Source organism: Passer domesticus, chromosome 5, assembly GCF_036417665.1.
Source record: "Passer domesticus isolate bPasDom1 chromosome 5, bPasDom1.hap1, whole genome shotgun sequence".
NCBI classification, from domain to species: domain Eukaryota; kingdom Metazoa; phylum Chordata; class Aves; order Passeriformes; family Passeridae; genus Passer; species Passer domesticus.
The window spans coordinates 79,524,068-79,546,400 of record NC_087478.1 but is presented as its reverse complement, the minus strand read 5'-3'; the positions used below and the strand labels follow the sequence as shown (position 1 = coordinate 79,546,400).

Here is a 22,333-nt window from a genome sequence, read left to right as displayed (position 1 = left end):
AATTTACAATATGTGACAGGAAAAAGCATTTCAAAGTTATAAAAGACTAAATTGCCCCTGCAATCATCTCTCAACCTTTGTAAACGCCACTTTCAGTGACAATGTTTCCGGGTCCACCTGTCTGTCTCCCAGCCATTCCCAAAACTAAATTGGTGGGAGATTGATTGTGATGCATTTCCTTTTGGTGCTAATATTCCTTCTCTCCAGATGAACCGTGTTTCTGGCAGGTTCACTTCCACTCTTCTTGGATCACCTCACTCCTGCTCTGCATCTGGGCTTCTGAGTCAGTTCCCCCCCCATGCTTTTCCTTCCGCTTTACCTGTTCCCTCTGGCACTCCCTGGTTCCTTTCCCCCTCTAACCTGTGCCAGTGCCTTTCTCTGGCTCTTGCCTGCCAGAATTGCACTCTGGCTGGCACCACGTGCCACACTGACACCACAAAGGCAGGTCCAGAGCAGCAGGACCATTCTCCTCCCTGCCACAGGTTCACGCTCCAAAGCACTGGGATTTCATAGATCTCAGCAGCTCCAGTTTCTAGCTATGGGCTGAAAACTCCCAGCCCACCCTTATTTTTATTCAGCTTTATCTTCTGACACTCTTTGTGAGAAAGTTCAGTCAAGGAAGACACCTACATAGAAAATTTCAGACCAAGCAATTAGCTCGCCAGTGCCACAATTGGAGCATAATGGAGAATAAAATGTTTATGACTCCTGTAAGTGGTTGAGACTCCAACTTCTGCCTGGAATAAGTGTAATTTCTGAGGAAGGATTTAAAGCCCTATTTGTGCTTTGCTCATGCACTTCACTCCTGTTCTCTGGAAACATACCCTGTTGACCAATTACTCTGTGTTCAAACACACAAGCAGCAATTAACTTACTCATCTGCCTCACCTGTCACACGTGTATTTAAAATTCTCTCTTAGCATCTCAGCGTTTCTTAATCTCGTCAGCAAAACCCAAAGCACTGATGTATTCTTAGGAACAGCACTTTTTTTTTCCCTGCTTTCTCCGTGTGTTGCACCAGTTTTACACCCCATTGAGTTCAGGAGAGCTATACAGCAGGAAATTAGGCCCAAAGTACATATAGAGGTTTAAATCCCATCTTAAAACACTGTAACACACTGCTCTGAGGCCCTCTAATGGAGACAATGGCAGCCACGATCAGCAAAATGAAATGGGATTAACACTAAACAAAGAAATTTCCACTGGAGGAGGCAGCTCAGGGAGCACATACTCAGTGAGGAGTGGATAGATACTTCTCTGTAGTCAAAGTAAATTTTATTTATGCATTTATTTGTTTATTCAGAGCAGAAGGTCAAGAGGATTTTTTTTTTTTTTTTTTTTTTTTAGAGAAGTAGGGGTGGGAAGTGAATGAAATTAGATCAGAGGGAAGAATACAGGAGAGACCTCCTGGAAAGCTCTGCCTGCACAACTTTGATGGGGAGCTCATTGCTACTGGAGCCACCCCTGCTGTGTCTCCAGGTACAGCCTGTGGGCAGAGGTGGTCCATGAATACCTGTCCACCCTGTCTGAAAATGCTGTGTGTGATTTTCCTGCAGTCTAACAGCACACACTGAAGCAGCTCTAACACCCCCCTTCACCCTGGCTGGCAGGGTGGAGCTGCTTGGGGCCACATCTGCTCCTTCCTCTCTGGCAAATCTAAGCCAGCACAATGCCAAGATCCTCCTGCTCTTCAGCAGCTCTTCTGAGGGATTGTGCATTGGGATCTTACCTGGCATTGTCAGGGCAAGCTTAAGAAATGTTTCAGAAATTACGAAACATCTTTGCCTTCAGTCCGCTGGGGATACCTTTTCCTTCTGCCTCAGCTGCCTCCTCCTCACCTCCTCATCTTAAGTGTCTTAAAGTAATAGGAGTTGTGGGAATTTGCTCAGGGTAATGGCAGAGAAAAGTAAAGATATTTTTCTCAATCACTGCAGGAATATACTTGCACTGGATGCCATCAAGTTGTTTGAGTATGTTGGACATCCATACTGTAACAGCAGCCAAAGGTATCTGTCATTTCTGACTCTTCCTGTAAGCTGAGGCATTAGTCACAGAGCTGTGCCTTTCTCATTTAAACCTGCATTCCACACTCAGAAATAAAGAAGGAAACCATGTAAAGATTGTTCCCATTTCATTAGCTGACCTGAACAAGCCAAGCAACCCATGCCAGCTCTCCAAGAAATGTAGTGCCTTGCTGTCCACCCTCAGTATGTCTTCAGCCATTTATTTAAAGCTCCTTGAGCTTTAAACAGATGCAGAGCAGTTTTTCAGATCAGGAGTTTTTAGGGGCCATTCTGAAGCACATTTATCAGAAGAGACCTGAGGTGACACTGATTTACAGACTGGCACAGGCATTTTGTGAGTATTTCCTTTCTCCAAAGATGGGTTCGGTCTGGGCTGCCATTGGGGGAATAAAATAAGTGTGTGTGTCGATGTTCCCCACTCTGCTGTCACCAAACACTGAAATAACCCATTTAAAAGGGCTGAAGAAACTAGAAGTCAGTCCCTGGTGCCTGGATCTATAGTTAGAGGGACATTACTGGATGATGTGATCCCTCTAGATTGCAGGGTTTATTTCTTTGCAACATTAGAGGACTTGTCAACCCTGAAGGGACTGAGGGAGGGAGGATGGAGAGGATGAAACCACCTGGATGTGCAGCACTGCAGGTTTAAAGCTCCAAGTCCCAGGGCACACACAGCATCTATTTAACATCCTTGCAGCTTCTGGGCTTCAGCCTGAGAATTGCTCCAGCACCGTGAACCACAGAGCCTCCCTCTGTGCCTGCATTAGGCTTTTCTTAACATTCAGAGGGAAACAACAAAAGTTCCCCTTTTCCTTTACAGCTCTTTCACTTTTCGCCTAATGAAGGTGGAATATAAAATGTTGAAGGAAAAAGCAGCTTTTTCCCTACAGTAGAATTTCTTTTTCAGTTATTTTTAATCTGACATCTGTTTTAACATGCATTCACAGGCTGCATTTATTTTAATTTTTTCCCTCCCTTGTGTTTTATTATTTACCTCCCGTTCCAAAGAGATCACAAAAGATTACACTTCAGTGAAGCAATAACAGCAGTGGCAATGACCTCCCTTACTTCTCACAACTTTTCTTTATACCCCTCTGTTCTTCCTTTATCTACATCTTCCCATCACTGCCATCCCAGAGGCCTCGTTACAGCTGCCATCACACGGGGTGGAGGCATCCATGGGGTTTTTTTGGAATTGGACAGACATGTGCTGAGTAGAACACAAAGCCCTTCTTGTTCAGAGCCCCAGTAGTCGTTCTTAGCTCTGTTTCAATTCGTGCCTTTAAAGAAGTTGCACCAAGAAATCAGGCTCTGGGTCAGCTGTGGTGCCTGTGCTTTGAAGAAAGCCCCAGACTCTGCAGAAGGCAGCAGAAAGCAGCCAGCACTGAGACGTGCCAGCCTTCTGACATGATGCTGGCTGAATGTTTCATTTCCCCTGGAAATGAAGATAACATCCTTAATCATCTTACGTGTAATTAAATTAAATCCTGGAGCACACGCATTCCTCACCTCCTCCTAAGGAGCTGGTTGCTCAGGTCTGAGCTTTAGGGTGGAAAAAAGAGGAGTTCTCAGTGGATCAGGAATCACTACAGAGAGTTTCAGCACTTTCCAGCCCCAGGGCAGCCTGTCAGGCAGTGAGAGCAGGGGCTGGCTGCAGCTGGCAGGCTCAGAGGTACAGCTCACCCAGCTCCTCCCCTTGCTGCCCAGTTTGTGACAGTGCCAGGGACCCCTAAACCATGGGATTACCCAAACAGCCTTGGCCCAGACACAGGGAGGGAACTGGTTGGCTGCTTTGTTTGTTTGCTTGTCTTGTTAACTAGTAAAGAGGTGAGAACTCCTCTAAGACTTTGAATAAAAGCAGAGCTCATGCTATTACTGAAATGGAAAAATCAGGTTATGAAGGTTTCCCTCATCTTTCTGGGCAAATCATCATCCATCTTAGGGTGTGGTTAGTGTGGTGAATTGCACCAGCTGAGCCTGTAAAGGGCCTGAGGAAGAGGTGACTGAGAGGAGACCCCACCAGTGTCCATTAATATCTGAGGGCAGTGTCAGGGGATGGTCCAGGTGGAGCCCAGCAAGAGGACCAGAGGCAACAGGCAGATACTGATGCTCTGGAAGTTCTGCATGGACATAAGAACCTTTCTGTGCAGTGACCAAGCATGGACCAGATGGCCTAGGGAAGCTGTGGAGTCTCCCTCACTGGGTACATTCCAGACCCCTCTGGATACAATCCTGTGCTGTGTGCTCCGGGATGGCCCTGCTGGAGATTGGAGGCTGGGCCAGCTGTGCTCCCTTCCAACCCAACCCCTTCTGTGATTCTGTGCTTCTGTAATTCCTCTTCTCCTTCCACACAGAAAGCAGGACTTGAAAAAACAAGTGTAGTCATTTCCAGTATGGCTTCCTCAGTTTGTTAACATTGTTTAAGAAGCCCTTTGTTTTCATCTCAGCTAAAGAAGCAATTTTAAATTTATGCTTCCTCAATTCAGTGTTTTCAAACACTCCCTGTGATCTCAGAGATCTGAAACTTTTATGCCTCAGGAAAGCTTTGCTGTATTTTTCTGCACCCATCACCCACTTACTCCTGCTTTTAAGGAGTGCAAGGGCTGCAAACGTTCTTGGTGCTTCTTTCTAAGCCTTATCACCTCTTAATTTAGCATGGTTCTGACTTTCTGTGACTTTAATAGTAATAGGCATTCAGTAATTTTACCAATGGTGCATTTACATAATAAGAGCACTCTTTTCCCTGTTACATAAGGACTGACCAGAAGGACAATTTTCTTTCTTTCCTGGGCAAGTTGCCTCTAAATAAAAGCAGTTCCCTCCTTTTATTCCTACCCCACACAATACATATACAGCTGTGATTTCAGCAAAAGCTCACCAAGATTTGAATAAAACTTGCTGCTGTTGTTCGTGGGGCTTTTTTTCTCCCCAAGAGAGGCAAGGAGACAAAGTTCCAACTGAGCAAAATAAAATTAAAAGTAGATCAGTTTTTTCTCTCTCAGTGGCATGTGCTATGGTATATAATGTATGTTCCCTGCTTCACAAAGGAAATGAAAGAATGAACTTATATGACTGATGAAATAAAGATATCAAAGTATTACTTGCCCCAGCTGATATGTGCACTTCACATATAATTACTATTTAATATCTTTGTTTCCTACAAACCAGGAAAAAAGCTTACACCCTCTCACCCAATTCCCTCTTCTAGTAAATAAGCTGATGCAGAATATTCTAGATTTGCAGCTTCTACTTTACTTTCTTCTTGAATTTATTCTCTTCTTTGCAAAGTAATGTGGTCTACAAAATGAAGCTATTTAAAATCCTAAATGAATAAGTGTTATAAAAATAATAAATTAGTATACAAGACTGACTTGCACAAAACATATGTTACACTCTGAAATATATTTAGACATGAGTGCATAATTGCCTGTTCCTTTCCTAATGGCCTGAAGCACAGAACTAAATCTGAACTTTTCCCAAAGTCTGTGCAGCGATGGAGAGCCTCCCCCTCCACGCTTCCCAGGAGATCAGGTGCTGCCTCCACAAACTTCAGCTGAAGAGCAGGAAATGGCCAGCAGGAAAAAGATGGGACACAAGGAAAAAAGGGCAGTGAAGGGTTAGGGTGAAGGGCAGCAAGCCTAGGAGCCCACACTGTGAGCACTCCCAGCTCCCTGGGGGTGGCAATGAAGATCCTGCCACGCCACCTCCAGCCTCAGCTCAGAAATTAAGGGAGTCCCTGTACCTGGCTGTCTCACAGGCTCATTCCTGGACTGGCACGAGCCCAGGAATGCTTCTGGCCCTGCCCAGCAGCCTCAGCTGGCCTCCAGCCCTGCCTCACCCCGGGATGGATCCCATACCTGCTCAGGTGGCAGCAGTCTTCCGGAGTGGCCCCTTGGATAAGCCTGGTCCCTTGCTGCTCCTGATGGCATCCCTGGCCCAGGTTTAACCCCTCACACCCCCCAGGGCTGCCAACAGGGTAATTGTGGGCTGGTACCAGCAGCTTCTGCAGGAGGGGTGAGAGACAAGGCTCTGGGTGGTGTTGGTGGCCCACAGACAATGTGAATATAACCTGAATCACCACGGAGTTAAACAAAGACAACCAATTGCTCTGAAACACTGAGCCTTCTGCTCATTCCTCGAAAAACAGCAGCCTCCAAACCAGAATCATCTTTATTTAGATGTGTTTACAGACCCTGTTACTTTTCTTCTTTTTTGACAAAACGTTTCAACAAAAAAAATTGTATAAACTACACTCCAACCCAGCTTCTGTGAAAACAGAGAAGTTTGGAGTGGCACAGTATTTCACATAGGTGTGTTTCAAGGTTCATGGAGAAGGGAAGTGGCTATCCTCAACTCTTCAGGAACCTCTCCCTCTGCAAACAGAGCTGTCACCCCTGGAATCACCACCAGCAGCCCATGTGCACACCAAAACTGTTGACAGAATTTCTCCTGGCAACTTCTTTCATCAACACAGCTCCCATGGAGACACTGAGGCTGTTCTCAGAGACCCACCTTACACAGCAAGGTGGCAAAGTTGGACCTCATCAATTTTAAGGTACTACACAGAGTCCTCTACCTACAAACTAAAGCATCTCCAAAAAAAAATTAGTTTTTATCGCCACCCTAATTGTCCTAAAGACAACCGACCACAAAAAAAGTGTGGTCTGCAAGTGGTTTTACTTCCCACTATGAAAGTGTGGACATTTATACATTTATTGACATTTATTTGAGCTAAACAGCAGCAAAATCCAGTGTGTGATGGCTGGGAGGGCACAGCAGAGGGTCAGGCTGGCAAAAACCTGGTGAGAGCTGATTTCTTGTAAGAGGCTCTGTGTTTCTGAAAGCTCAGCAGCAGAATTTTCCCCTCCATATGCAGACAGGCACTTGGATTCTTCCTTGATGAAATTGGCAATGAAATCAGAAGGAAAAGTCATGGTAAAAATGGGCCATTTTCAGGAAAACAAACATGAAAACAGAGTCACAGCTCAGCCTCACATTGTATGTTGAGACCTAAAGTAGAAAAAGACTGAAAGCCTTGGATGAACAATTTCCTGAGAAATTAAGGTCCTTTTTTAATCCTGAGCACTTCATATAGGATTTTGCTTTCTGTATATGTTGTTTTTCTTGATTTTTTTTCCCTAATCAGCTTTCCTATCTGTCCAAGGTTTATTGTAGCACTCTAGTGATTCAGGTGGTATAGCCAGATAAATAACAGAGTTATTATCTTTATAATAAATCTCTTTGTAATAAATGCACCTTGTAGCTTGATTTACAGCAAAATCCTCCTCCTCCTCCTCCTCTACTTCCATGATGAGACCTACTTAAGTCAGTGAGACTAGTCATGATGATAAGATAATTAAGTTTTTAGTACAACTCTGGTTAGTGAGCAGAATGCAGTTCTGATAAAATGAATCTACCAATTCCAGTGTGATATTCAAAAAGTGCTGGTGATTTGGGTATTGTTCTTAATGTGCTCTGAAAAAAACATTTTTTTTTTTTACATTAAAGCATTAAACCCCATACAGGACACAATTCAGATCATCTTTTAAATTCATGTATTTCTTTTGGAATGGCAAAGTTGAAGTTCAGCCAGCCTAGCAGTGACACCTGCAAACTGACAGTCACCCCCCCTACATTAAAATGGAAAGATTTGCATGAATGTGTTTCAAAATGACAGGAGACAGGAATTGGAGCTTCTAAGCAAGTTAGACTAAAATTTTAAGAGTGAAATGCCTAAAAATAGGCCCCTGAATGCATAGTTAGGCACCTATATAGAGACTGCTTGATTTTCAGTTGTTCTGATCACCCAGAGCTCCCATTAACTTCAGGAGCAACTGTGGATACTCAGCTGTTCTAGAAATCAAGCCACTTTTATTCAAGGGTCTAAATATGGATGTCTGTGCCCAAGTTTGGGGGGGAAAATAGAAAAAATAAAAAAGAGATCTGGTTGCCTTTTTTTTTTTTTTTGCTACAGAAGACATTTGATAAAAGAGAAATAATAGCCAAGTTTCATTCTTCTTTCCCTTACAATACTTGAGACTGAATCAACAGAAGAATTAATAGTGCAACACATCTGTGCCAGAAGATTTTGTCTGAGGTGAATGGAAATCTATTCCAAGATCAGTAGCTCTTAATTAGCAATCTGAAACATTCCATACATATTTCATATTCTGAGAATGCAAAGTGTTACCAGGCCACCTAAATCTTTTTCATAGTATTTCAGTGTTGCCATTAATAAGCTTTTCAGGCTGGTCTGAGGAACTTTGCAAGATTAACTTTCCAAATCTGTATGTATTAACTATTTAACTATTTCAGAAATGCCACTTTTTTCTGCTTTTGGATCAAGTACAACCAGCAGACTTGAGCATATTTTTAAATACCATGAACTATGAAGAAGGGAGAATTAGGCCTTTAATTCTATCATATGCACTTGGTTGTCAGAAGACTTCTGAATGCTGTTTGCTTAAAGACCTCTTTTGTAAAAGTAATCCTGAGTTGGTTTTGTGTCTAAGCCATTGCCAGTTCATGCTGAAGTGCATAAGAGCCAGTCACATGATAGAAAATCTGCAAGAAAAAAAGAAAATTTATGATGGAATTATATACGACTATAAAGCTGCAAGTGTCAAGGAAGTAACAAATTAAAGGCATGCCAGATGAGGATGATAGATATTTGTTTGTGTGTGTGCATAAAATATGATGTAATATCCCTTAATATATTTTTATTTGTAGAATATGAACTAAGGGGTCTTGATGCTGGAAAGAAAAAGCAAAAAGCAAAGACTCTTGCTGCTCTTAACTAATATTTCAAAGAGAGCCAGGTAGAAGCCAATGCTTTCCTCTGGCATCTGGTTTTGACTCTTTCAGTATGTTTGTTTTATTGAATATATGGACTGGGACATTTCATCTTCCACGTTTTTAGACAGCATAGAACAGCAAGAGCTTTGGTCTTGGCTGGGGCATTTGTGCAATCCCTGGCAGATAAAAGATAAAACCCTTAAGGAATCAGAACAAATGGTGCAACACAATCACTGGCTGTGTTCTAACACCCAGCAGTGATGGCAGTGGCAAAGAGAAAGCTCATGCTGCTCTGTCACAACCAGGGACATAATTTTAGGTCAAGAATGAGGCAGAGGGAGCAAGACAATATAATTCTCATTGCAGGAGTGAGCCAGGGGTTTTCAGCAGTCATGAATATTAACCTGACATCTCTAAGCTGTTCTTAAAACATTTCTTAGAACATGTCAGTATTTCAAGTGCTAGGAAAGGGAAAAGACTGGTGGTTTTGTCCTCCCCCAAAGCCCCTACACCTCATGTTTTCTCAGCAGCAGCAACAGGATAATGACTCTCAGATATTTTTCTTGGTTAAAGGTAATATCACCTCCTCTCCTGGGCTTAATGAACTTGGGAGTCAGGACCAAAAGCCTTCATGTTTTGGTAGTTCCAATGACACTACACTGTTCCCAATTACATTGCATCCTTCAGGCTGATACCCTGTGCCACTGATGTAGATCATGGATACACAGGTCAGAATCTTTCTTCCCACTGGGAACTTCTTCCCCAGGAAACAGCCAACATGTAAAAAAATTCTTTGTCAGCAGTATCCATATGTAAGATGAGATGTGACTTTCTCCACAGGATGGGAACACTGTGAGGAGTTGTGGCACAGTGACATGAAGGGTCTGTGAGGCTCAGTCACAGCTGGGACTGAAGAGCAGAACACTGCATTTGAAAAGACTCTGTAAACGCACAAACTGAGCCCTTTTTGCCCAAATTTTGTAAAATTTTACACTGCCAGCATGGCCTAGACCATGGTCAGCTGCCCCAACACCAGAGCCCCCGATGTAACAACAGCTCAAACTTGAATAAACACTGAGCTGGAAGTGAGCCTGTCATTAACAATGAATTAGAGGGATGTTCCATTTCTGCAGAAGCAGTAAGCCAGCACTTTTAGAAAGATTACTTTTGTTTTTCATGAGTTGCAAGCTGCCAACAACCAACCTGCTGCTCAATGTCTCCCAGTAAACTACTGGCGCCCAGGCGGAAGAGCTCCGGGGTCATCCACTCCACTCCCAGCTCCTCCTTCACCAGCATGAGCCAAGTAATAGCTTCCTTGGCAGTCCTAATGCCCCCTGCAGGTTTAAATCCAACCTTTAGAGAGAGAGAAAAAGGAAATAAATAAAAGTCCAACACACATTTTCATCCATCAGCAACCCTAGAAGAGCAATCAGTGTTTGTACAGCTGCAGTCTCAAAGTGCCTGTGATGGAACAGCTCTGCCTGGGAAGGACCTGAGTAAGAGCCTGCAGAGAGATGCAGGACTTCAGGCAGCTCTCCAAAATGCAGTTCATTGTATCCAAGATGTTACAGCAGTCCAGGGTCATGGGTGACAGAGCCAGCTGTCAGCTCCAGCTGCAGGCAAGCCTGAAAACCCTTTAGTTTTGGTTACATTGCATTATATACTTTGCTGAGCATCTTAATACATAAGAACCAACCTACACCTTTACTATTACCTATAGCCTATTATAACTATATCATTACCAAACTATGGTTAATACTATCCAATCACATGAGTTTGTATGTTACAGTTTAAGCTTAAAGTCGTTTTTCAGTTTTCTTGCAGTGGAAAATTCTTTTTTCTACTTGCCACATTGACATGTCTTGTTTGCTTGTGTATCTTTCTGCTTGGCAAAGACATCTTTTTGTTTGTGGTCAGCTTATCCTTCGCTCTAAGTCATCAAATCTCTTTCCAACTTAACATTTGTTTTCTTAGTTGTCCAGCAAGACTGGCTGAGCAATTGTCAATTTACACATCTATTATTCTATATCAAAACCTGCTTCCATCTCTATTCTGTTCTCAGGTTCTTCATTCAGAGATCCTTCTGCCAAGCAAACATATCAAGGTCTGGACTAGAAATGGGAGCTATTAAGCCTCAGCCATCACTGACAAAGATAACATTTTCATCCTGAAGGAGCAATATTTTTGATCACTGTGCACTTCCTCAGGAGCTGGGCTTGAGGTCTAATGGGAGTAGTTTGCCTCTAGTCCAAGGGATTTAGGCAGGACAGGGATATCTGCATAACCCCATAGTACCCATCTCATCATCACCTACTGCCAATATAATTCCAAATATAAAACAGCACATCTACAATAACATAACTCTAAAGATGCTGCATGTGAGGTGGCTGGCTCATGGGCAGCAGTGAGAACTGGCTGTGTTTTATAACAAGCCTGTGCAGCACAGCTAAACATGATTTTCCTGTGCATTCAAACCTATCAGAGTTTTGATTTTCACTAAAATTTTCCAAATGGGAATTAGATTATGTCTGTCTTTATCAGAAATTGAAAGGTCTGTGCTTCACCACAGGCTGGGTGTGCTTTCAGTCCCTCTGTGTGGGATGTGGGTCATACCTGGAGGTGAACTGCCACGTCTGCAAAGGCACAACCAAGTAAAACTTTTCTTTGAGGTAAAGGATGTCTGGAACCCCATGGTGGACCTGCTGTGCACTTGGCATACACCCCTAGTGCCAGTCCTTTGGTTATGTGCCATTTAAACACAAGACAGAGCTTGTGACACTCAAGCTATCAAATCCCTCATCAAAAATGCCAAAATGTTGGCCTGTAGCAGCTACGTAAAATCCGGAAAAACAAGGGGAATCAGGAAAAATTCTCCCTGTATAAAAAAGAGGTAAATCTGAACAACACACTGATTCTTCCTATGTTTCCTTCTGCCTTTACATTCTGCAAGAATTATCATTTTGTTTTTGTATTCAAGCTCCCAGAACCTCACTGCACTGAGGATTTCTTTGTGCCTTATGGACATAATAGTGGAATCAGAAAGTATCTTTTTTAAAATGTGTTTGGTAATCTTTTTTATATAGTGATTTCAGGACCAACAAACGCAGGATAAATCCTTCTCTCATGCTGGAGCATTGTGATAATGGCATATTTCCAATAAGATTAAAAGGAACAAAAGCAGGAAAAGCTTGATAAATCCAAACCACGAAAACTGTGGTTTTGTGGATGGACAAATAGATGTGTATGCATACATCTGTTAATGTTAGACTTCCAAAAAGAATTTAAAGCCCAGCAACTGCAAAAGGATCTTCTAGATAATAAACAAAAACAGTTGGAATGTGCTTTCCCTAAGGAAGAGAAATTCTAATGAAATTTGAATTCAGATTTCTTCCTAGATATACAACGTCTCTTTGAGATAATCTGTGGCAAAAACAAGTGAAACAGAGTTAATAAGAGAATTAAAACCATCATTCAGAACTACTTCCCCTTTTAGCAGATTCTGAAAGCTCTTTTCTCTGCAAAAAAGCTGACAAAGACAAGCCTGTCCTCTCCTCCATTTACCAGCTTTCCAAACAGCACATCTGACTGCCACAAAAACGTAAAAGGAAGGAGGGGTTGGAATTTAATTCAAGAGCAGTACAAAGTCCAGCTACCATTTTCCTGCTGTTTCACAGTATTTCATTATTTTGCTTAATAAGTTCATCTCCTCAAGAATTTTCTCTTCACCTTACATTATTAAAAGTAATAAGTTTTTCTGGATTGGGGGTTTTCCCAACAGAAAAACCAATTTATGTATGTCCTTCAATAATGACAGGAAAAGATTATTTCCCATTATATTGCACACTTTTCATATCACCACCACAGCTTATCAGTCAATAAATGTTACTCTGCAACTTGTTCCTTTCCTTGAAGAAGTTTAATTTCTGTATTAACCTGTTTTTCCCAGGCAACGCCTTGCTAGAAAGCATCCCTACAGCAGCAAAATTAGTTTGTTAAAGAAACCATTTAGAAATGTCTTGTCACTGATAATATTGTCTTCAGTTAATAAAAGTGCATAAAGTCAGTTTACATCTAATTCACTGACACACACATGCGCAGGGACACAAGCACTTACTCTTAATAACACATTTCACACCGTGAATGCCTCCTTTGAAAGCAAAAGGTGAATTCAACATTTATATCCAATTATGGGGACAAAGCTGTGCTAATGCAGCTTGTGGCACCCAGCCCTGGTGCCCCAGGGACCTGCCTCATGCTGGGACACTGGTGCTGCTCCCAGTAGAAACACGACTATTGGGGCTGCTCAAATGATTGTGTGGCAGAGAGAGAGGCAGGAGGGGAAAGGAGGAGCGGGGACAGCCCAGGGATCCATGATGGCCTCACCTAGATGGCTACAGAGAGTCAGTGGACACACCTCCAAGCTGGTGTCACACGTTCCTCAAGCTCCTACAGCCCCTGAAGCCTTCTCAGCCCCCATCCCACTGCTCATCCCACCTGCTGACACCTGCAGAAGGGGCAGAAGGAGAAGCTGGAGAGGAGGGAAGGGTGGCCAGACATGGGGAGAGGCTCTCAGCTGGAGATATGGCTCCCTGCCCTGGCGCTGAAGGTGAGGACAAAGCCACTGCTGAACACCAGCACCTGAGCCAACTGGCAGCCCCCACCTGTCCATGGAAAAAGGAAGTGCGAGGTGGCTTAAACTCTCCTGGAAATCTCCTTCTTTCTCAATGCTGCAGCAAAAGGATGAATGCATAGACAGTTCATCACTGGCTTCGCTGTACATTCCCTTTTTCTCCACTGACCTCGCCTGACAGTGACCTGATCAATTAACATTAATACCAGGATATAATGTTCTTCCAACCCCTGTTCCCCCTCTCCTTCCTTCCATCCCAGGCAATGGGATAGAGCTGGATCTGCCTCCTTGTGCCCTTGGAAAGCCTCTCTGGCAATGGAGGAAAGAGCAAAATGTATCCCTTGGGTTGCCAGGACGAAGTCAGAGAACACAGTTGTGTACATTGGACAGGCTCAATGGCTCTACATTTGTATAGCTCTGCTGACGTTTTTGGGAGCATATCAGCCACTATCAACCCTGTTGTTAATGGACATGATCACCTAATAGTGAATAAAAATTCAAATCCAGGTGCAGCAGGGAAGGCTTTGATTGCATGAGATTTTATGGAATGAAGTCACGGTTCTTCAAGAGAGGAAACACAAAAGTAAAAAAAAAATAATAATATTAGCAAGTCAATCCTATTACATCCTTATTTCCTTGTGAGTGAGCCTGTTTGGTTAATTTTTACAGAGGAAATGAGAAGTACCTTGTAGCCAGTTTGCCAGTAGTACTCCTTAATGGCTCGCATCATGACTATGCCAACGGGAAAGGTCGCGTTTTCCACCTCCTTTCCTGTAGATGTCTTTATGAAATCAGAACCTGAAAGGAAGCAAAATGTTTTATAGCACTTTTAGAACCAGAGTCCCTCTGCACATAGAGGTTCACAGCCTCAAAGATGGCCTCCTGCTTCACAGCAATTCTGAAGCATTCCTTTACACATATGTCCCTGTGGTGTACGTAAATCAACATTTTAGTATTTCCACCAGGATCTTTGAGAATAGAAATTATTTGCATCAGGTTTTTTTAATTTAACGTTGCATCTACTTGGTCTCAGGTCTGACAGTCTGCTATTGTATCTCCCACAGCTGTTTTTAAGAGAAGGGAAAGATATCTCATTTGTGTTTACTAAACCATCTGTGTAACACTGTAAACCAAGGGAAAACTCCCCTTTTATGCATTTAGCAATTGTAACACTGCAAGTTACTATACTTAAATCCACGGATTAATGCAGCAACAAGGTCAAAACATCTGTGTTCTTTAAAGAACAAGAGTTAGCCTTGGTTTATTTTTTCCTGTTTTCTCCCTAGTGAATAATATTCTCCACTCTCTGCCTTAATACTTGTGTAACATTCTTGTGTATTCTTGCTGCTCTGCCTTGGTTTGAAAGAAATCCTGAAGCACAGTGTAACGAGAAGCTAAGAAACTAACAAAAAATAATGTGCCTTGCCGTGCATGATCCAGCACTGACAGAACACAATGACAAAACTTTAATTTCATTAGGACCCACTTCATCCCTAGGAACCTACTTCTTAGAAAAGGTGTACTGTGGGATCATTAATTATCAAAAGTAATTGGGAGAAGAAGAGGGATAATTCAAACATCATGTAGTAGTGTGCATCATCCACTTAAGTCAATTGGAACTGCATCTGCTTCCACTTCAAATTTGGCTTGGGGTCCGTTTTGTCTCTTATGTGAATGATGATGCCTCTACAACATCCCCTGGAGTAGGGAAGGGAAGTTTCAGCACTGGCTGCAGGAAAGGAGTTGCCTTGACTACATTCTGTGAGCTGCAGAGAGAGCCTCCCGATGGCACAGCTGGCGGGCACGCAGCTGGGGCACAGCCTGATGGCAAGGCAGCACACAGCCAGGCGTGCCTCTCTGCCTTCAAAACACAATCAAACGGTACCACCAACCCTGGGGTTCCTGAGGCCACACAGTTTTCTCTGTAGGCTTCCTGACCAGGCACCACGTCAGCCCAGTGGTGGCTCAATTGCACCCTCCCGTGACAGCTTCCACTCTGGAGAGAAACAGCTATTTGCAAGAAAGATCCCAACTCCACAGAAAGTGCAGTGCACAAAAGAGGCAATTAAAAGTTGATAGGGCTTTGCAGAGAATGGAGCACACAGGAGAAACAATTGACTTGCACATTTCAGAGCTGCTCCCTTCCAGGGAGACACCACGGACATCTGATAGTCACATTAAAACAAGGAGCAGTGGAAGTGTAACTTCAACATCACCAAATTATATCTTTAATTTCCCTTTCGAAATGTAGCACTTAAAAGTCCTTCAGTGCAATACTTCTCATTTTTTTCTGCTATAAGGTAAGTCAAAGCTTTTATAAGTCTTATAATTACAAGTCTCTATGGTACAGTTTCATTAAAAACTTTCATTAAACAACAGCTGCCCTTGTATATGGTCTTCTAATCAATTTGGTCAAACAGAATGACTTCTAATCAGCTGTTGATAAAAATAGAAGATGAAATTTTAATTCTAATAGATTAACCACAAACTCAAGATAGTCTTCAAAATCCATCTAGTTCTATTCTCCAGTGGATTTAACGACTATTCAGCAACTCATTACTAAATAGAACAAGATGAACATTTTCCAGTTCATTAAAGAAATGTACTATGTATTTTTGCATTGTCCTCATGATTCGTTACAGGGAGTCTTAATTACAAGATAATGGATAATGGTTATTAAATGCAGACTCCAGTAATGAAGCTCTATTCATTTGCGAGCCTCAGAGACTGCAAAGAGGGGAAAATAAAATTACTAGCTTCAAAAGATTAACGGATCAAATTATTATTCAATTTTGAAAATCTCATTCAGACTTCATAGAAACAAGAAGAGATTAAAAACTAGTATTAGTACAAAAGTTGTGCATTTATATATTTATTTTTAAATAATATCTTAAGGCTATTATGAGAATAATCAGCTTTAGATGTGATTATTAGACAAACATACAGCCAATTAAGTAGCATCCTCTAACAATGAAAACAATACATTTTTATTTGCTGAACAAATTCTTTTTATGACACAAGAGCTTGCTAGCAGGACTGCAGGCAGCCTCTTACAGAAGACAGAGCACCCACACTAGCACAGAGAGCCACAATGGAAGGTGCTGCTAATGTTTGGGTTTCAGCAATGAAAAGGGGGATATAAAAATCAAGTGCTGACATAAAAGGCACCTCATTAAGCAAACTTTATGCCAACCTTGTGATAATAAGGGAGTTTCACCCAGTCTATTTCTTATTCAAGTTCCCAAAAACAAGTTTAAGGAATTAAGTTCAGAAGGAGTTTCACCTGGAAATTTAGGTGATGATTTAAAAACCTGATTAAAAACCCATCTTCTCATCTTCTTGTGAATGGATACACTCAAAAAAATCAAGGCTAAGGCTAAAATACACACTGAATGGCTATCCCCTTCCTTAGAATAAATTACACGATTCAATGAAGCATTACATCCAAGATTTTATAAAATCAGTTATCAGGGTGGATTTCTAGGCCCGGTGAGCCTGGAAAAGACCACTTTTATTTTCCAACATGAAGCCACAAAAATACATTTCCTTTCAAGGCAGCAAGTCATGTGAGACTGGCTGAAGGAGGGGGATGAGCTCAGCTGGGTAGAACATGGTGCAGTAACACCAAGGTTGTGGGTTCCACACAAACAGGCCATTCACTTCAGAGAAAGTCCATTATATTTTTTAATGTTCTAGATACACAGCCCCGTTTATGAAAGCTTTGGTCTCCCAAAAGTTCAGGAGAGCTTCCAGAACAGGCTTGCTCCATGGCTATCCTGTACATCTACAGAGATTTCCAGCCCACGTAACACTGAAGCAGAGCATCAGAAGTGGAGAATCTTATTCAGATGACAGCATCCAAGAAACACACTCTGATTCCATAATTAAGCAATAAGGAATAATAAGCAGCATAGCAATTGTGAAGTAATCACAACCTTTTGGTTGTGAAGTGTTTCAAATGCCCTTGGGGAATGATTATCTCCTGATACCTACAGACTCTGTGTTGCTGCCTTAGTCTTAATAAAGAACAAAGATGTGGCTGGCAGTTTGAAACAATAGTTTGGAGAGAGATGCTTGCAGAGGGACAATTATGCTCTGCTACTCTGTAAGTATTTGCAATGAGCACAAATACGTCTTCATTGCTGCAACTGAGTTATAACAATATGCAGTGACTCAGGGAGAACACATATCCTTCCAAGACTTCCAGGACTGGTGGCAAAAAGTGGCAAAAATTCTGCTCAGAGGACCTGCAAACCCACCTGCTGTTTCTGCTGACAAGGCATCAGTGACAAAATAGTACCCTATCAAATGTGCATGAAGTCCCATTAGCAAGTCATCTTTCTATTTTATGAGCACCCAAACTAAGGGTCTTCAGATTCACACACAAATTAGCCTTACTAGGGCTGGCCAGGTTAACAACCCTCTGAAAATAAGACGCAGGGCAAGATATAAAAGGCTAATGTAGCAGCTAATTCTTGTCAGCTGAGTCATCTTTAATTGTCCCACTTACATGTCCTCATCCTTAATTGTCCCACTTACATGTCCTTATCCTGCTCCAGCAGAGAGATAAAATACATTCCCTGTTAGCTTAGCTTTGCCATGCAGGAAAAGAGAATACAAAGCTGTGACAACTCACTCTAGCAGTAGCTCAGCAGGTAGCTTTAGCTCCATGACACGAGGCTGCAATGCCAGACCACTTGGTTAGGTGCCAATGCATGTTTTCACACGCCTGTGCCTCAGCTACCATTGAAAAATGCTGGTTTATAACTTGGTGTGTTGAGAGCTGCCTGTTTTTTGCAACTCTTTTTGAAAAAGTGTCTGCACAGAGGGGAAAAAAAGTAAAAATCCCATCATAGGGCTCCACGTTTAGTGTCTGTTTAGAAGTAGGACAACTTTCTGAAAACCCATCCCAGCTTGGTTTCTTAGACTCAGAATGGATGCTCCCTTTCTTGAACAGCACCTCCAGTACCAGGGGTTCTGCAAGCCAAACAATGTCCTTAGGAACACTTACACATGCACACAAAGGGACAAATAACCAAATCCACACTTGTGCAAAATTCCCTGTAGATGATGTCTGAAAGAATTCAGCATTGCTGAATTATGCATAGCTTGCTAATGCACTGTTGCAGCCCCTACCACAGGTCTCCACAGAATACTATTATTAATTAGTATTAGTTTCTTGTGTGTTCATTTAAAATGTTTCTTTAGAAGGTTCAGCAGGAAGAGCCACACCACCTTCTGTTGCTCAGCTACACAGCACAGGCACTTGCTATTTTCAGACCATTCCTTCCAACCCAATCCCATCCCTATGTGGCATGGAGCAAGAGGAGATAAATAATTGACACATGCTCTGTGTCCAAAGAGCACAGCTGGAATCCCTGTCACTGGTGGCTCCTGGCTTGGAGCCACCCTGAAGCCCAGAAGGAAACATGCTCCCAGTCACCTCCCTGCATTGCCATGCAGCAGCAGGGCTGGGAGATGCCAGGGTTCAGGAGTTCAGGCAATTGTGTGCTGCTGGAACAACCATTCCTCTTCCTCTCCAAAGAGGAAGCAGCAGGAGTGACTTGTTATGGGACAACAAGGAAGTTTAAGGAACACTTGTACTGTTATCTGCTTGTTAAATCTGATGTTTATTTACCAGGATCCCGTTTTTCTTCTTTAAAAGGGTGTACCACATACTGCACTCAGTATATGACCTACATTAACCTTATTTCTTTTTGCAGATGGCACTACTGGAACTGCTGAAGCAGTTTGCCTAATGACACATGACAAGCCAAAGGCAGAAAGAAAAAATAAATGAAGGAATCCCAACAACTAATCCTAACCTTACTATCACTGTTAAAAAAAAAAGACCTTTCTCTCAGCTTACCCACTTGCAGTGCTGATTTCCATTCTGTGGGCTATTTTTTACTCCTGATTTTGAGCAAGATTCAAAACACAAGAGACATCAGTAGAAACCTCCCTCTCTAGTACAGTGCACCCAGGGCAGGAGGCTGTGCTGGTGGCACAGCTCTGGCCCCAAATTCCCAAATCCATGGCCTCCTCCAGCAGTTACTGATGAAGAAACTTGGATAAAGCTTGGATAAAGCTTGGATAAAGCTTGGATAAAGCTTGGCATTTCCTTTCAGACTGAATGCAAGCACTGCTCTGGCTAGGATGGGTGAAAAAACAAAATGCAGTGGGAGAAACTTGATTTTAAAATCTCCCCCTTTAAGCTTCCTTTACCAACACTGAAATTCATTGCATCACTTCCTTGTTCATGCTTAAATTAACCTAAACAATGATAAACTAGCTGAAACTGATATCATTAAAACAGCACTGGTCTAGGTCAGGCTTTTTCCCTCTTGGCATTCTTGGTTTTGGATCAATACATCTCAGCCTCTCAAAATGTTGTCCTGTGCATGACATATTACAGACTGAGGCTAAAACCCTGATATATCTACCAGTAATAGCACTGCAATTTGGAAGAAAATAATAAATATGCATGATGGCTTAGAATCACAGCGCTACGTGGCATATTGCATTCCATGTTTTAGCAACCACATTTAGCTTTGTGCTTTTTAACGTTGATAACAACTTTGAAACAAATATGTTAACATTAAAGCTCAGGTACACTTACGTATTGTCTATTAGCTTGTAACAAAATTACTCAAATTGAAGAAATAGCTGTTTAAAATCAATTTGGAAATACTCCACACTGAATAAAGCAAGTAGAAAATCAGTCTACTTTATCAAGAAGGTGCTATGAATTTTAAAGATTTTAAAAAATCCACCATCCATAATGCAGCCAAAATCATGACACTTCAATGTCATTTTGAGTGTTTTTCAACACTTGATGTTAAAAGCAGTTTAAGATTCTGTTCCTACGCTAACCCAGAGAAAGGCAGGATTGATTTTTGAGATTTAAGAGTCCATGTCTTAATGCTGCAGTCAGAATCCATCCAGCATGTAGCCTCTTTGTGTGCAGAGGACAAAGAGCAGCATCAGCCCCTCTTCCACACTGTCCCCTACAACCAAAGGCAGCTGGCACAGCTGAACTGCCAGGGGGATTTCCAGGGTCAAAGGTATTTTCCTTGAGCAATTGGAAGGGTCAATGTTTTGGTGTCTGGCTTTGCCTGAAAACCAAAAAATAAAAGGTGCCAGATCTCACCAGACTCATCTGTGACCTGTTTGTTTCCACCTGGCTTTTGCAGATCAGGTAGAACAGATTTCTTGAGGGCTTGCATAGAGGGATGAATAATCCACTTGGGTGACCACCAGGAAAACGTGAGGCACTTTTAGCTTATTTTTTATGACGCTCAAACACCTTCAACACCAACAAGTTGCAAACACATAGATTTTATCATGGACTTCCTGCATTCTCCTGATGCAACAAATATCCAAAGGGTAACACCTTACCTATGGCCTTACCTACACATATAAGGCATCACAATGCTTGGTTTTAAAGGGCATCAATCTTAAAGCTGTCACTTTCCAATAAATTTTGCCCCTCCTTTTTTCTTTCTCCACCTTGATAATTTGGTATTAGCCAAAAAAGCCCAGGTGTGCAGGTTGCAGTGTAGATGAGAATTTCCAGATGTTTTCACTACTGTCAGTCGGGTTGCTCTGCAATGTTTCCAACTCTTCAGGCAGCCTGAATACCAAAAAGCCTGCCAGCTCCCTTCAGTGAAAAAAACCAACCAAAACCCCTGACTGTGCAGCCACACTCCAAGCAGGAGGCACCTCTCTGCTGGCAGCCAGGGAAAGACACTTCTGGTTTTTTGAGAAATCCTTTTTTCCTCCCATTGCATTATTAACAATGCTTACATGGCAAAACTAACAATTTTATTTCAAAGGGATGCTTTATGAAGGTGTGCTGCTGATAAATTCAGTCAGACTTTTCTGGCATAAGCTCATACTGAGCACTACTTGAATGAAGGAAATAAAAAAGACCAGTAAGCACCATCACAAAAAGGGAGCAACTCATAAAAAGGTATTTAATATACCAGGGGACTGTTTTTTCACCTCCCTTTGTCAACAGCCTGTGTGCTGATCTTACCACAGACTGCAATTATGGTGAGCATCTCAAACCAAAAGCATCAACAACCTGATTAAACAACTGCATGGGTGCTGGTTATTTGAAAAAAAAAAAAAAAAAATATATATATATATATAAACCAATAGAGAAATGCTGATTTCACCTGTCCACTGGCAAAACAGAGATGATATTCCAGTCTTCAAATCTACATCTTATATATAGGTTTTACATTTTTTAAAACTTACATTAAATATATATGATCATTTTGAACTTTGGCATTCCACTCTTTTTACTGAAATACTGTGAATTTAAGAAATTGAATACAAAACTCTCTTTGTGCTAAATGTATATATATCCTCATAGGTATTTAGTGGCAAGTTATTAAGTGTCACTATTCATTGAGACAGCACATTTTATATCTTTCTTAGAGAAAAAAAATAAACCCATCTATGCAAAATTTGCAGCAATATTTCAGAGCCTCACTCTGGTATCAATGTGTCCTGGATTGGAAGGTAAGTGTAAATTCTATTTGCCATCTGTTAGAGGTTATGTTGCTCTTTGTCCTCTGCAGTTCTCTGCTGTCCATGGGGCAGTTTTCTTCATGTCTTCCACAAACCAATCCTCCCTCCAGAAGATCTCTTCTGTTAATGGGTCATTAGTTATTAATTATCTTCTGTTCATGGCCACTGAGTGTCCCTGCATGCCTGATCAAATTCCAGCATCCCATGGGGAGATGCTCCACCAAGGGGAGGAGCCAAGCATTCCTACCTGGATACAATCTGAGCCTGGAACAGCACAGCAACCTTTGCCCCCTGCATTCCCAGAGGAGCAGCTTTCTCCTGCCCTGCATTCCCAGAGGAGCACCAG

The 22,333-nt window shown here is 42.1% G+C and overlaps 1 protein-coding gene across 1 annotated transcript in view; it reads right to left on the bottom strand.

Annotated features, from left to right (window-relative positions):
* Positions 1-6,176: 6,176 nt before the first annotated feature.
* Positions 6,177-22,333, bottom strand: part of DERA (deoxyribose-phosphate aldolase) — a 48,022-nt gene continuing 31,865 nt past the window's right edge. The window contains exons 7-9 of the mRNA XM_064421365.1: positions 14,135-14,247; positions 10,023-10,172; positions 6,177-8,588 (exon numbers count right to left, since the gene is read on the bottom strand). Coding sequence (XP_064277435.1) covers positions 8,532-8,588; positions 10,023-10,172; positions 14,135-14,247 — 320 coding nt within the window. The 3' untranslated portion in view covers positions 6,177-8,531. The remainder of the gene's footprint in view (positions 8,589-10,022; positions 10,173-14,134; positions 14,248-22,333) is intronic.